The 13,590-nt window shown below is 34.1% G+C and overlaps 1 protein-coding gene across 2 annotated transcripts in view; it reads left to right on the top strand.

The window, feature by feature from the left end:
- The window catches only part of CLTC (clathrin heavy chain), a 64,129-nt gene that overhangs the window by 34,527 nt on the left and 16,012 nt on the right, over positions 1-13,590 (top strand). For both annotated transcript variants that reach the window (XM_019736322.2, XM_019736320.2), the window contains exons 9-17: positions 1,759-1,911; positions 2,405-2,527; positions 3,184-3,321; positions 3,568-3,732; positions 3,880-4,060; positions 5,448-5,611; positions 9,978-10,103; positions 10,741-10,883; positions 12,530-12,764. In XM_019736322.2, coding sequence (XP_019591881.1) covers positions 1,759-1,911; positions 2,405-2,527; positions 3,184-3,321; positions 3,568-3,732; positions 3,880-4,060; positions 5,448-5,611; positions 9,978-10,103; positions 10,741-10,883; positions 12,530-12,764 — 1,428 coding nt within the window. The remainder of the gene's footprint in view (positions 1-1,758; positions 1,912-2,404; positions 2,528-3,183; positions 3,322-3,567; positions 3,733-3,879; positions 4,061-5,447; positions 5,612-9,977; positions 10,104-10,740; positions 10,884-12,529; positions 12,765-13,590) is intronic.

The raw sequence follows: 13,590 nt of genomic DNA, 5'->3' as shown, positions 1-13,590 counted from the left end.
CACTCATTTGGACATAATATATTCCTGTCTCCCACATCCCACACTTGACATGCACTGTAGTTTCAACCATACAAATACATCTTTTCTTTCAGAACCAAGTATCATCAACATTGTGGTATTTGCTGCTAGTCACCATGTTTGGGTGTGCAAGGGAAACATGTTACTTAAAATGTAGGATCATAGATATGTTAACAAGATAGCAGGGTTGTCTAATTAGTGACAGATTTCGAGAGTGATTTCACTGTTAATTGGCATTACATGGGAAAATATTTAACTCAGTTTCTTGAAATTTATTTGAGTATGAACCTTGAAAAACTTGTTAACCAGCTTTCTTTACTGTAGAATTTCTCTATGCCTTTTATATTCAGTCAGTACTTACCTAATTTCTTTTTACATAGAGCATCTAATAGTACTATGTTTTTTTAGAGCACTTTATGGAAAACATTGCTTATTTGTAAGGCAACTAACAAGTGTGAACAATCCATTAGTGTTATTATTCCTTTCATATCACTGTAAAAAACCTTTCTTCATAAAGTGGCAGTATTGAATTGCCATGTTTTATGCCATTGTCAAGAATGAGGTGGTACTGTATAACGTACTTTGAGTAGTGATAACTTTTAATGTTATTACACCTTTCAGCTTTAGTGGGATTGGTAATATTTTTTACATTACCAATTCTAAGTCCTTGTTTCTTGACCCAGCTTCTGGCAATCTTCTAGGATACTGGAGAATAGTACTTCAGAGTTGGGATGCTTAGGTAGGGGTCTTTGCTGAAGAATAGTTACTAGCCACACTAGTGAGTATTTGAGATTAGTCCTGTTTGCTAAGGTAAGGGAGGATGGGACAGCCAAGGTAACTGAGTTGACCTATATAACAGTATAAAAGCTTTTCGGATATCATTACTGTTTTTGTGTGAATGGTCGTATGGAATCCACTTGTAGTAAAAGGGGGATACTGGTCAATGCTTCATTAGTTAACATGTTCAGTTAAGAGATGCATACTCCAATAGAACTTCTTACTTCTCAGTGCTGAATATAAAAGATAAAGGCTATTCTCTGACATAACCATTAAAAGTAGAAAACTGCAGTATGTATGAACAACTCTTGTAGGGAAGCTGCTTTCCAGATTGGGCAGTTGACTAAGGCAGGTTGAATAGTACAGAGGAGGGAATCTACTTGTATATCACCTAAAAATTCTAAAATTTTTATTTGTTTGACCTTGTGAAATTAGAGTGTCCTGCTTTACAACCTTGAATTCAAAAGTCAAGAAGTTAATGGAGCTTAGATCCTTCAGACATACAGATTATACCCTAATTTTAATAATGGTCCTTATGGTAAGCTTCATCTGGTTCCTTAATATCAAATTTTCATATGATAACATTATATTTAAAGTTGCATTATTTTGAAAAAATTGGGGCAATGTGGGTCTGATATCTGAATATTCTTAATAGTTAGAAGTACAAGATTCTGCTTTTTAAGTACTTACGTTCCTAACAAGGTATGTGGTAATATCTATAAGTGTGACATCTTGGTGGGCTTTTTATCCTTAAGTAAGATGCGTTGAGAATTCTACTGAGACATTGCTGTCAATACATGATCAAGAGCCTTTACTAACCACAACCCCTGAATATTTCAAATACATTCTAGGACAATTGAGTAACTAAGTGCTTATCATATTATTTATAGTGGAAATAGTATCAACCGCTCATTTGTAAAACAACTCATGGATTACTAAACAGTCTCTTTTTCCTTTATACAGCTGGAATGTTCTGAAGAACTGGGTGACCTTGTGAAATCTGTGGACCCTACATTGGCACTTAGTGTGTACCTAAGGGCTAATGTCCCAAATAAAGTCATTCAGTGCTTTGCAGAAACAGGTCAAGTTCAGAAGATTGTTTTATATGCTAAAAAAGTGAGTTCAATGTAACAAATTCTCAACATAAATTCATTAAAGCATTAAAGAGAAATTAGCCTATGGAAACTCTAAGTGACTTTAATAGTGAATTTCCTTACATTTTGAATTACTTGTAAAAGTATAAAAACCCTATTTTAGTTCTCACATATAGAATTATATTTACTCAGAAATGAAGACAGTTACTCTTACATGGCTCATCAGAATTTAAGATGGCAAGGGCATGTTTAATCTGTTAGAACAAACTTTTGAAACATCAAAAATGAATAAGCCAATTATAAAAGTTCATGGCAAATTGTTCAAATATGTTATCACTTAAGGTATCTGTCTACTTGCCTATTATTAGCCATGATCAAATTGAGCATCTTAAATTAAAACTGAATTTGTACTTTCACCAGTAGTTCTATATTAGTAAGATTCTCTTGTAGAAAAAAAGCTTTAAATGATATAGATGAAACTTTGAGGCAGGATTTAAATTTTTGTCTATTTTTAGGTTGGATATACTCCAGACTGGATCTTTCTGCTGAGAAACGTCATGCGTATCAGTCCAGATCAGGGACAGCAGTTTGCTCAGATGTTAGTTCAGGATGAAGAACCTCTTGCTGATATCACACAGGTAAGGACGTTAAAATGTATTCTGTAGATGTCAATTTAAATAGAGAATGGGGGGATCTGAGTTTAAACAACTTGGAGTAGAATGGGTTAACCATTCAATTTGTAGAAATTAGAGATCTATCTACATAGACAAAAAGCAAGTTGCAGAAGAATGGGCAGTAAGGTACCATCTATATACAGTTTTAAAATGTACAAAACAAACTCCATCTTTAGAGATGTATATGTATTAAAAATATAAGAAATATATATGTAAATAATAAAACGCAAAGGATAATTGCTGTCTCGGGGTGAGGGGAGAAGGAAGAGGTGCATATATGAAGTGGGAATCACTCCATATTTATGCTTTTGTATATTTTAAATAGTTCATCAAAAATTTAAATCCATCAGTTTGATTGTATTCTATTATATTGTGTCTTGAAATATTTTGTAGTTGTTTTCACCAGAACTGAAAGTAACTCCAGACGACAAAAATTTATTCTTAAATTATGAAGTTATGTTGGCTAAATAATATTTTTTAAATCTGGGATTTGGTCTGGCAGTTTTTTATATGTAAAAAAGGAGATCATGTTTCCTTTCCTTTCGTTCACATATTACAACAGTATCATAAAGCAATTTTTAAACATCTTAAAACAATATCCTCTCAATCTTCTTTTGCAGATTGTGGATGTCTTTATGGAGTATAATCTAATTCAGCAGTGTACTGCCTTTTTGCTTGATGCCCTGAAGAATAACCGCCCATCTGAAGGTCCTTTACAGACTCGGCTGCTTGAGATGAACTTGATGCATGCGCCTCAGGTATGCGTTGCCATGCTTTTGGGGCATTTCCTACACTGTTTTAGTAGTTACTCAGGGCTTCCTAGGTTAAGTTATTTGGAGCTGCTGATATGCTTATTCTTCTTCACTTAAGAAAATTTAGTAACATTCCTTTGTACTTTCTCACCTTTATCAATTCACTGTTGAGTCTTAACATGTAATCTGGATATAGAATTACTGATATAAATGGGCTGGTCAAATAAACTCATCCTGTTTGTGGTTTTATAGGTTGCGGATGCTATTCTAGGGAACCAGATGTTCACCCATTATGACCGGGCTCATATTGCTCAGCTGTGTGAAAAGGCTGGCCTCCTGCAGCGCGCATTAGAACACTTCACTGATTTATATGATATAAAACGTGCTGTTGTTCACACCCATCTTCTTAACCCCGAGGTATTTCAGTTTCTTACCTAACAGATGGTGTTAGTCATGATTAATTGGTAGACTGAAAATGTGTGGTACTGAATGATAGTCGTTTCATACCTCTGTTCAATGTTATTTCATTTATTTATTTGCTTATTTATTTATTTTGCCTTCTAGTGGTTAGTGAATTACTTTGGATCCTTATCAGTAGAAGACTCCCTAGAATGCCTCCGGGCCATGCTGTCTGCCAATATTCGTCAGAATCTGCAGATCTGTGTTCAAGTAGCTTCTAAGTATCACGAACAACTGTCAACTCAGTCTCTGATTGAACTTTTTGAATCTTTCAAAAGTTTTGAAGGTAATTAGGAGTTTGTGAGTTGTTTTTAATTAAGATAGCCAAGAGTGGCAGTATTGTTATGATTACAGGTTATTGGAAATTCTGTCTTCCTACAAGCTTAATTTTATGGAACAGTGTAAGTTTTATTATGCAATAAATGTTGTCATGCATCTTTTGCATCAGGTTCTAGGGATGTGCTCTGAACAAGACTGCTTGCATATTTTATAGGCGAAACAAAGGCAGAATTTTAAGATACAAATATATGTAGTATCTTTGTCATAATTGTGTAAGATGAGAAAATACTAGTGATCAGATATAATAAAATTTCATGCTTATGTTGATAGTCCTACTGTTAATGATGGCAAATGTTTCTAACTAAGGACATTTTATGACTTGTTACTATGTAGCAGGTTTTCCCAACCTTAGCACTAGACATTTTGGGGTGAATATTTTTTTGGGGGATGGGGGTGTACATGCAGGATATTTAGCAGCATCCCTTGCTTCTACCCACTAGATGCCAGTGGTGTGAGCACCACTAGTTGTGACCACAAAAAATGTCTCTAGACATTGCCAAATATCTCTTGGGAAGAAAATCGCCCCCAGTTGAGAACCACTGCTGTACTGAGTACTAATATAATCATTGCTGGGTAGCTCTTAGGTTCATTAGCTAAACTTCTGGTCCTCAGTTACCTTTTTTTCCCTTTTTGTAATATTGCTCTCAACAGAAGGAATAAGATTTCTACCAGTTTTCTTAATTTTCTCAGTTTCTGTATATTAACTATGCACTAAATTTATACTATTCATTCAGTGCACTAGCCACATGTAGCTATATAAATTTAATTAAAATTGAATACAATTACACATTTAGTTCTTCAGTCACACTAGCCACATTTCGAGTGCTTGATAAGTACATGTGGTTAGTGGCTACTGTATTGGACAGCACAAATATAGAACATTTTCATCATTCCAGAAAGTTCTGTTGGACAGCACTGCATTAAGTTCTTTTCAAACTACTTTGCGCTGCATATGGAAAAACACCAGGCTATAAGGGACTTGATTTAAAATTTCTCATATGGAGTATGGTGTGATAATTAGCTTTGATATTAAGTAGCTACTTCCTAACTATTTTTCAACCACTAAAGAAACATTGGATTGAATTTTCTGTTCTGTAGGGGTTAAACTGCAAATCCATTTATTTAACTGATTACTGGACAAATTAGTATTTTTATCAAGCTTTTTGAGTAACTAGTTTTTGATTTGGGAGTATTCAGTATAACAATTTTTTAAATTTTTTTTTTAAATTTGAGGCATAATTGACAACGGTGTTTTTTAATTGCTTAAATATTTTTCAGTTCTGTCATTCTCAAAAGTGCACCTATTCTTAATTTCAAATATTTGTTTTTTTAAGGTCTCTTTTATTTTCTGGGATCCATTGTTAACTTTAGTCAGGACCCAGATGTGCACTTTAAATATATTCAGGCAGCTTGTAAGACTGGGCAGATCAAAGAAGTAGAAAGAATCTGCAGAGAAAGCAACTGCTATGATCCTGAGCGAGTCAAGAATTTTCTCAAGGTAAGTGGTTTTGAGTAATGCATTTCTTGTTGGGTTGAAGATCAGCAGTTCTACAAGGGTTTGGTTAGTTTTAAAAAAAAAAATTTTCCCCTAAATGTGAAATTCTTAGCATTCACAAATTGCGTGCTGAATTATTTTTTCCAAATTTAATACTCTGTGGTTTCCTTTGAAATAGGGAAGGAAATTGGTAAGTAATACTTAAGAATGGCCATCTGTTTAAAAGAAGAAAAAAAGCACTGTCTCAAAGGAATTTTCTTTCTTTGGCTTTAAATTTGGAAGAAAATTTTGAAAGTGGTTTTTGACTCAATGTCATTTTAGAATATCATTTAGGCTCCTTTTAAGTCTTAAGATTAACTTGCCCTCAGTGTCATTTTTAGGAGTCTCTATTATATGCAAAGGGTTCTGTGATCTAAAGAACATAGGTTTATCCTTCTCATCAAATTAGCCTGACTTTAGAAATTAAATATTAATCATGTGTAATTCATAAATTGAAGGTAAGGTCAAACAAACAAACAAACCCTCAGCTTTTTGACACATGAATTTAGTTATAGAGAAGTAAGAATTGCCTGTGTTGGAATAAAGGTTAATGGTTTAAAGATTCTTAGCTCTTTAAAACATGCCTCAGGGCAGTTAATTTTGTTTAATGTTAATGTTTAACTTAACTTTAGCTTTATTCTCATACCTACTAGTTACTTTGTGAGGAAAAGAAAACTTTACAATTGGCAATTGTCTATAAAAATCAGGAAAACAATAGAACATTCTGTTTACCCCTGAAATATATATTAATACATTTTACATTTATGTTATATATATAAAATGATTCCAGAGACTGAATGTAAAGTTCTTAAGCAGTTTTTTGTCTTCTAGAAGAATTTTAGATTGAAACTAAAACCAAAATGTTTATTGTATAATTCAGTAGAAAAATAGGCTTTTCCTATGCCTACACTGTCATCATTTTTAGATAATCTATAGTTGTATGATTAGCTGATTATTCTTTTGAAGAACTTTACTGCCGGAGCTCTAGATTAAATAGCTAAACCCTTGGTTTCAGTGTTATGAGATAGTCAAAGGGCTGAAGTTACCCTATATTTTAGAAAAATAAACTTTCCCCAAAAGTAGAGCTTTATAATCTCTTGGCCATTATGAATATTCTGAGTGGCTTGGCTAGAACCCAAGACTTTGAACCCAAGACTTACTGGTGTCAAAAAACTGAGAAAGATTGATGCTTTATGCTTGACTAGTGTACCCCTAACACCAGTTCAGTTCCTCCTTTGAGTATCAGTACTGTTTCCTTTTTTTAAAAATACTACCAGTTTCTTAAACTGATTTCTTTTTGTTTTTATTAAGCTCTTAGCTCTTATGCTTCAGTTGTAATTTCTTTAGCATTGGGTTTTAATTTTTCAGTCATGATGTATATTTAAAACAGGACTAAATGAACTTTTTTCACTTTATTATGATCTTGAGCTTCAAAAAACATCCTCTGGATACTACGATGGTGCAGCCTTAGGTTGCATAGCGCTTAAGATCTAATTGGGTGAGGATTCTCCCTCCACACTTGTGAATTGGGTACAAACTTAAAGCAGGGGAGTGGATATGGATTGTGGACTTACTAGCTATTGTTTGTTCTACCTCTACCTGTTACCTCAAGCAAAGTAACTAATGTGCCTCAGCCCCCGTTTCTACAACCACACACTGTGTTTATCAAGTACCTTGTATGCCATAGGTGTTCAAGTGATAACCGTTGTTAATAAGCTGTGTTGGTGGGCCTTTGAAATAAGGTAGGGTCAGCCTGCATGCTAATTCTTTCTATCAGGCAAGTTTTGTTTCTTTTTGATTTTAAGTTACTCTTGCCTCTTTGAAGGAATTTTAATTCCAGTCTGAGTTAGAGGTAAACCTGGTGTCCCGTCTTTAGATAATCTGAGATGGGAGCTCAATACTGAGATGTTACTATTGTATCCAGCCTTTCACCCCAGTAGTGAGAATGAACATACTAGACCATTTGCTCACTTTCCTTATTGACTTGTAGTGTGGTAGCTGCAATGCTACATCTCATCATTACTATTATTAAAGTTCATTTTGGAGGTACAGTGATAATTGACTGGTGTTGAATGTAAACTCTGTGATAAGAAAAATACTTTGCTGCATCTGATCTTGAACATTCAAGTGTCAATTATATGCTAGCCACCTGGAATACAGAGATTGGTAGACTATCACCTCTCCTTTAAAGTAACTTGTGAGTAGGTTTATATGGTATCATTAGCATCATTTGGCTCATGCCCTAACCTTGTAGAACTGGAGCTCTTGTAGGAAGCATGGGACTGTTCTTCAGACTCATGATCTGCTTCTGGCTACCTTTGATCTTATTTTCTATCATTTATCCTTTCCTGGTTTTACTTCAATTACACTGACCTGCTTGCTATTCGTTTCCTGCCCCATTGCCTTTGCTTGTTCCCTTTTCCATTTTCTTCTCAGACCTTCATGACATGCATCCTTACCTTTCGGATTTCTGACCAAATGTTATGAGAAAGGATGTCTCAGATTACTCTATCTAAATAAAACCTATCCTTCTTCAATCCTTACTTCCCTCATATTATGCTTTATTTTTTTTTCTTTAAAATAACACTTAACACTATGAGACATTGTCTCTTCCCACTACAGTGTAAGTCCCTTGAGGGAATGCTTGCTTTGTTCCCTGGTATATCTCCAGTGCATAAGAACAGTGTCTGGTACATAGGCACTCAGTAAATATTACTTCAATGAATAACTTCATGTTTATGAAAACCTCTGACTGTTTATATAATTTCAATTTTGATTTTAAAATCTTTTCCCGTAATAGCTAGAGGGTAAACTTTTAATAAGTAAATAATTTAATAAGAAAATAATTCAAATATTAATAGCATTATTTACACATATGAAGTTGTGCAAATTTAGGCAATCCAGAAAGTATCCTAGTTTTTCCTACTTTTTCAATCTTATGTTTTCTTTGGGAATACAGTATAGTTGCCTTTGCCAGCAGAAATCTTAAGCACCCATGCATAAGAGTAGATTACCCATGTAATCTTAGATTACTTCCAAGTGTATTTTCTCCCTAAATGGTAAAATAAAGTATGCATATTTTATGTGTATATTAAATAGGATAAAGATTAGTGTTGATCCATTAACTTTTTGATGTTTATTTAGCAGGAAAAACTTAGCTTACTGAAATCATTGTGTAGGTAGATCAAATGTTCTTTCTAGAAATGATTGTAGCAGCTGTTTAGTATAGAGTCTTCATGCTGCTAAGTAATACTTGCTTTAGACTTTCCTTAATGTGAAAAATCTGCAGCTGGACTTCCACTTCAGATTTATAGCCATTTTGATTTTTTATTCAGGATTTTTCATGACTCTCAGATTTAGTCTGGTTTTCTCTTACCACTTCATAGACTAATCTTCGAATTATTTATAATTGGGTGGCTGACAGGCGCTAGACTCATTCTAATCTTGCAAATAATGTTCTTAGTGGCTGTCATTGGGGAAAGTCCTATCCTGCTTAGTTCTACTTCCTTACTAGACTATCATAGAGGAATCGTTTATTGAGGAATGTTTCACTGTGTGTAAATGAATTCCTGATGGAAACTGTTGTTTTTTGTGCTGTACCTTATGTCTGTGGAATGTAACAGGACATGTATCAGGTAAATGCCTAGTACAGGTCTTACCGCCTGTCTATAATATTTGTGTCAATCCATAAAGTAGGATTGTAGCTTGACATTTGTAGTGGTAAAAGCAATTGGCAATTTAAAGTTGTCTTTTTTTAAAGTGCTTTCTTTTTCTTAACCTTTTTCTTATTATAGCAACATGTGGTGTATTTAATTCATGGGCATCACCATCATGCTGCTCCTTGTAGATGACATTATAATAGAATGTTAGAGGCTAGCCATATAGATTGGAATTGGGGAGGGGTAAAAAAAAGTAAGTCGTTGGTTTGAAACAAATGTGAGCCGTTTATATCATTTTGACAGTATATTGGTCTTAACTCAATTCACTTGAAGTACTGCTATTAATGAAAGTCCCATTGTGATGATTTTATATCCTAAATGCCACTGGTGGCTCACAAATCTTAATTTGTTATTTATTTTATTTTATTTTTTTGGTAAAGAGAATGTGTGGGAAGGACCTGGTATTTTGCTGTGAATCTAAGTGTTGATTAGTAAAAGTTTACCAAAACTGGGACGGGCACTCTCCAACAATTAGGACATTTCTTTTTTTAAGAGAAGAGCTGAGGTTATGTGAGCGTCTCCTACCAGTATAAAACAGATTCTCATATTTTACGTAGATTTGATACCTCACAGAGGAGAAAATTAAGGTTTCTTTTTGTTCTTTTTTTTAGGAAGCGAAGCTAACAGATCAGTTACCACTCATCATTGTGTGTGATCGATTCGACTTTGTCCATGATTTGGTGCTCTACTTATACAGAAATAATCTTCAAAAGTATATAGAGATATATGTACAGAAGGTAAGTAATATTGATGTAACTTAAAAATTAAATCTTATTGTAGATGTTACTTCTCACACTTTGGAAATCATCATCCGTTTGAAACTAGGTGCCCAATACAGTGGTCTGCTACAGTGGCTTTCAACATTTTTTTCCCACCAGAATCCTTTCTTTGATTAAAAACTTTACATGCATGCCAAGTATGTAAAATGAAACAAAACTACTATAATTGAAAAAGTTGGGTGGCTTACACCCTACTTACTTGATAGTCCCTGAAGGGTCCGTGTAGAGATCATAGACTCCAAAGCACAGTTCTAAAATCATCTTAGATATAGATATTAGAAACTGTACCATCTAACTCCAGAAATAAAAAGGTAGTTTTGCTATAATGGAGGACTTTTTATTGGACAGTCTTCCATAATCATTCTGTGACTTTAGCTTCTTTGAACTTATTTATCCTTTGGAGCAATGCCGAGGTAATTAATTAACCAAGTCAGACTTCCTGCTAAATTCCTCGGTCTAATTGCAAATTTAGACTCTCAGTTTATTACTGAATTTTAAAACTGAGCTTAAAAGAGGGAAATGTTTTATTTTCTAAAACTCCTTTTTACTTTGCTTATTAATAAAATAATGGCATTCTTCTATTTTTTAACCTTAGGTGAATCCAAGTCGACTTCCTGTAGTTATTGGAGGATTACTTGATGTTGATTGCTCTGAAGATGTCATTAAAAACTTGATTCTTGTTGTAAGAGGTCAATTCTCTACTGATGAGCTTGTTGCTGAGGTTGAAAAAAGAAACAGGTGTAGTACCGTTTTAACCTTCCTAAGTGGGAGAAATTAGTCTCAGCATGGTAATGGATAAAAATTACTTGTCTAAAAGCTACTCAGAAATACATTGTCCATAATTCCCTGGAAACACCTAATTTAGAAGAGATAAGCTAGCTGTAGCGCTGAAAAAAATGTGTTTTCTAGAACATTACATCTGTCAAATAGAAAATCTGTTAACCTGGTTGATCACTTGTTTGCATATTTGTAATTATACCTAAATGGGTTGACCTTGTGTATGTTTCTAATGTAAACTATGAAAAAAGCCTCCTTTTAGTTAGGTATGATACCCTTATATTTAATAACTAATTCTCTCTGATAAATTGTTCTCAAGTGTAATAACAAAAAGAGTTCCCTGTGTAATTCTGGGTTAAATTGGTTTTTTATTTGGACCTTCGTATGGTAATGTGAATTATGAATTAATAATATAAGTGCTTCTACTATTTATACAATGAAGTCTTGTTTTTGCTGGGACATTTTGATGAACTCTAGTGTTTAGAACGTGTTGTAGTAAACAAGGTTTGTGGATTGATACAACAGTGGGAAGTTACTCTAGTTAGGAAAAAGATATCAAGAAAGCCTGTGGGTATGATTTTAACCTGAGTTGGTAATAAAATTTGTATTTGAATGTTTCAAACGTGGAAAAATTCTGCATGTAAGGTCAATGGAGATATAGAATATAATACTGATTTTAAAAGTTTGAGCCTAGTTTGAAGTGATTGATAATAACAATTTAACATGTAAAGAGATTTCAGTTGAGTCTTATGTCTAATACCTGAAAACAATCTTCTTTGTTGTGTATTCCAAGGAAAGAGCCAGATAGTTACAGTTAGACAATTTGGTCTTTAAGTGACAAATTATATTGTGATAAATTAAATTCACATCTTAGTCATTAGTATAGATGTGCCTTAGTTAATCTTTCTTGTTTCAGTTAACATGGAACATCTGCTTGGCTTGCACATATTTATAGGACCTTGATTTTTTGCTTTTATTAATAGAAGAGTTAAGTGTCTTTACCATAATGGGAGTGTGTTCATAATAACTACATTCATTTGATAGCCAAAATAATGGCCTACTGCTCTTTTTCTGGGTGATTTTGATATTTAATGGAATACTAGAATTATTAAACCCAGAACTTCTAAATCTACCAGATTTTGTTCCCAGTGTGCGTTTAGAGTACTGCCTCCTTTGGCTGTAGGTATTGCATATTAACTGTTAAATTTGAAAGGAACCTCAGATAATGTGGCCTATTTTCTCATAGCACATCCCCAGCCTACCCCTAAACAAAATTTATCTGAAGTCTAGATAGTCTACTGTGAAAAAAGAACAGTCTATGAATCTATAATCTCTTCTTTCAATGTCTTATCTAGATATGTAGCAGATAAGTCTGGGAGAGTATAGTCTTATGTACCTTCTGTGTAATCTTAGGCAAATCATTTAACCATCTCTGAGCCTTAATTTCTCAATTTGTAGTAGGATTGTTAAGAATTCAAAATAATGTATGGAACGCACATTATAGATCATAAAGTACTTACATAGTTAACATGTCAAGAATGTGTTATTTATATAATACAGTATATGTGTGCTTGGGTTTTTTTGTTTGTTTTGTTTTTTCTTACTAGATTGAAACTGCTTCTGCCTTGGCTAGAGGCCAGAATTCATGAGGGCTGTGAAGAGCCTGCTACTCACAATGCGTTAGCCAAAATCTACATAGACAGTAACAACAACCCAGAGAGATTTCTTCGTGAAAATCCTTATTATGACAGTCGTGTTGTTGGAAAGTATTGTGAGAAGAGAGATCCACATCTGGCCTGTGTTGCTTATGAACGTGGCCAGTGTGATCAGGAACTTATTAATGTGAGTACTGCTAGCTGAGTGTATAGAGAGAAGGCTACATTTTAAAAAATTTATTAGATAATGTTAGATTAGTGAATTTTGAGAGTGATTTTAGTTAATATAAAGAGCTTTTGGAAGACACGTGCTTTTTTTCATTTTTCAATTAGAGTTGACATACAATGCTATATTAGTTTCAGGTGTACAACACGGTGATTAGACATTTATATAACTTACGAAGTGATCACCCCAATAAATCCAGTACCCATCTGACACTCTACATAGTTATTACAATATTATTGACTATATTCCTATGCTATACCCTACATCCCCATGACTACTTTTAACAATCGATTTGTACTTAATCCCTTCCCCTTTTTCACCGACTTCCTAACCCTTCTCACATATGGCAACCATCAAAATGTTCTCTGTACCTAGGTATGAGTTTGTTTCTGTTTTGTTTTTTTATTTTGTTCTTTAGATTCCACATATAAGCGAAATCACATTGCATCTGTCTTTCTCTGCTTGACACTCCACTCAGCACAATACCCTCCAGGTCCATCCATGCTGCCACAGATGGCAAGAACCCATTTCCTTCAATGGTTGAGCAATATTCCACTGTTTATATGTACCACCTACTCTTTATCCATTTATCCATCAATATACACCCAGGCTGCCTCCACATCTTGACCATTGTAAACAATGCTGCAGTGAACATATGGATACACACGTCCCGCTGAAGTAGTGTTTTGGGTTTCTTCAGATGAATCCCCAGAAGTGGGATTACTGGGTCCTCCTTTGTCTCTTGTTACAGCTTTTGTTTTGAAATCTATTTTTGTCTAGTGTAAGT

The sequence above is a fragment of the Rhinolophus sinicus genome, linkage group LG15 (assembly GCF_036562045.2).
Source record: "Rhinolophus sinicus isolate RSC01 linkage group LG15, ASM3656204v1, whole genome shotgun sequence".
Classification (NCBI taxonomy): Eukaryota; Metazoa; Chordata; class Mammalia; order Chiroptera; family Rhinolophidae; genus Rhinolophus; species Rhinolophus sinicus.
The sequence above is the reverse complement of the archived record's forward strand: the minus strand, read 5'-3'. Positions and strand labels throughout refer to the sequence as shown.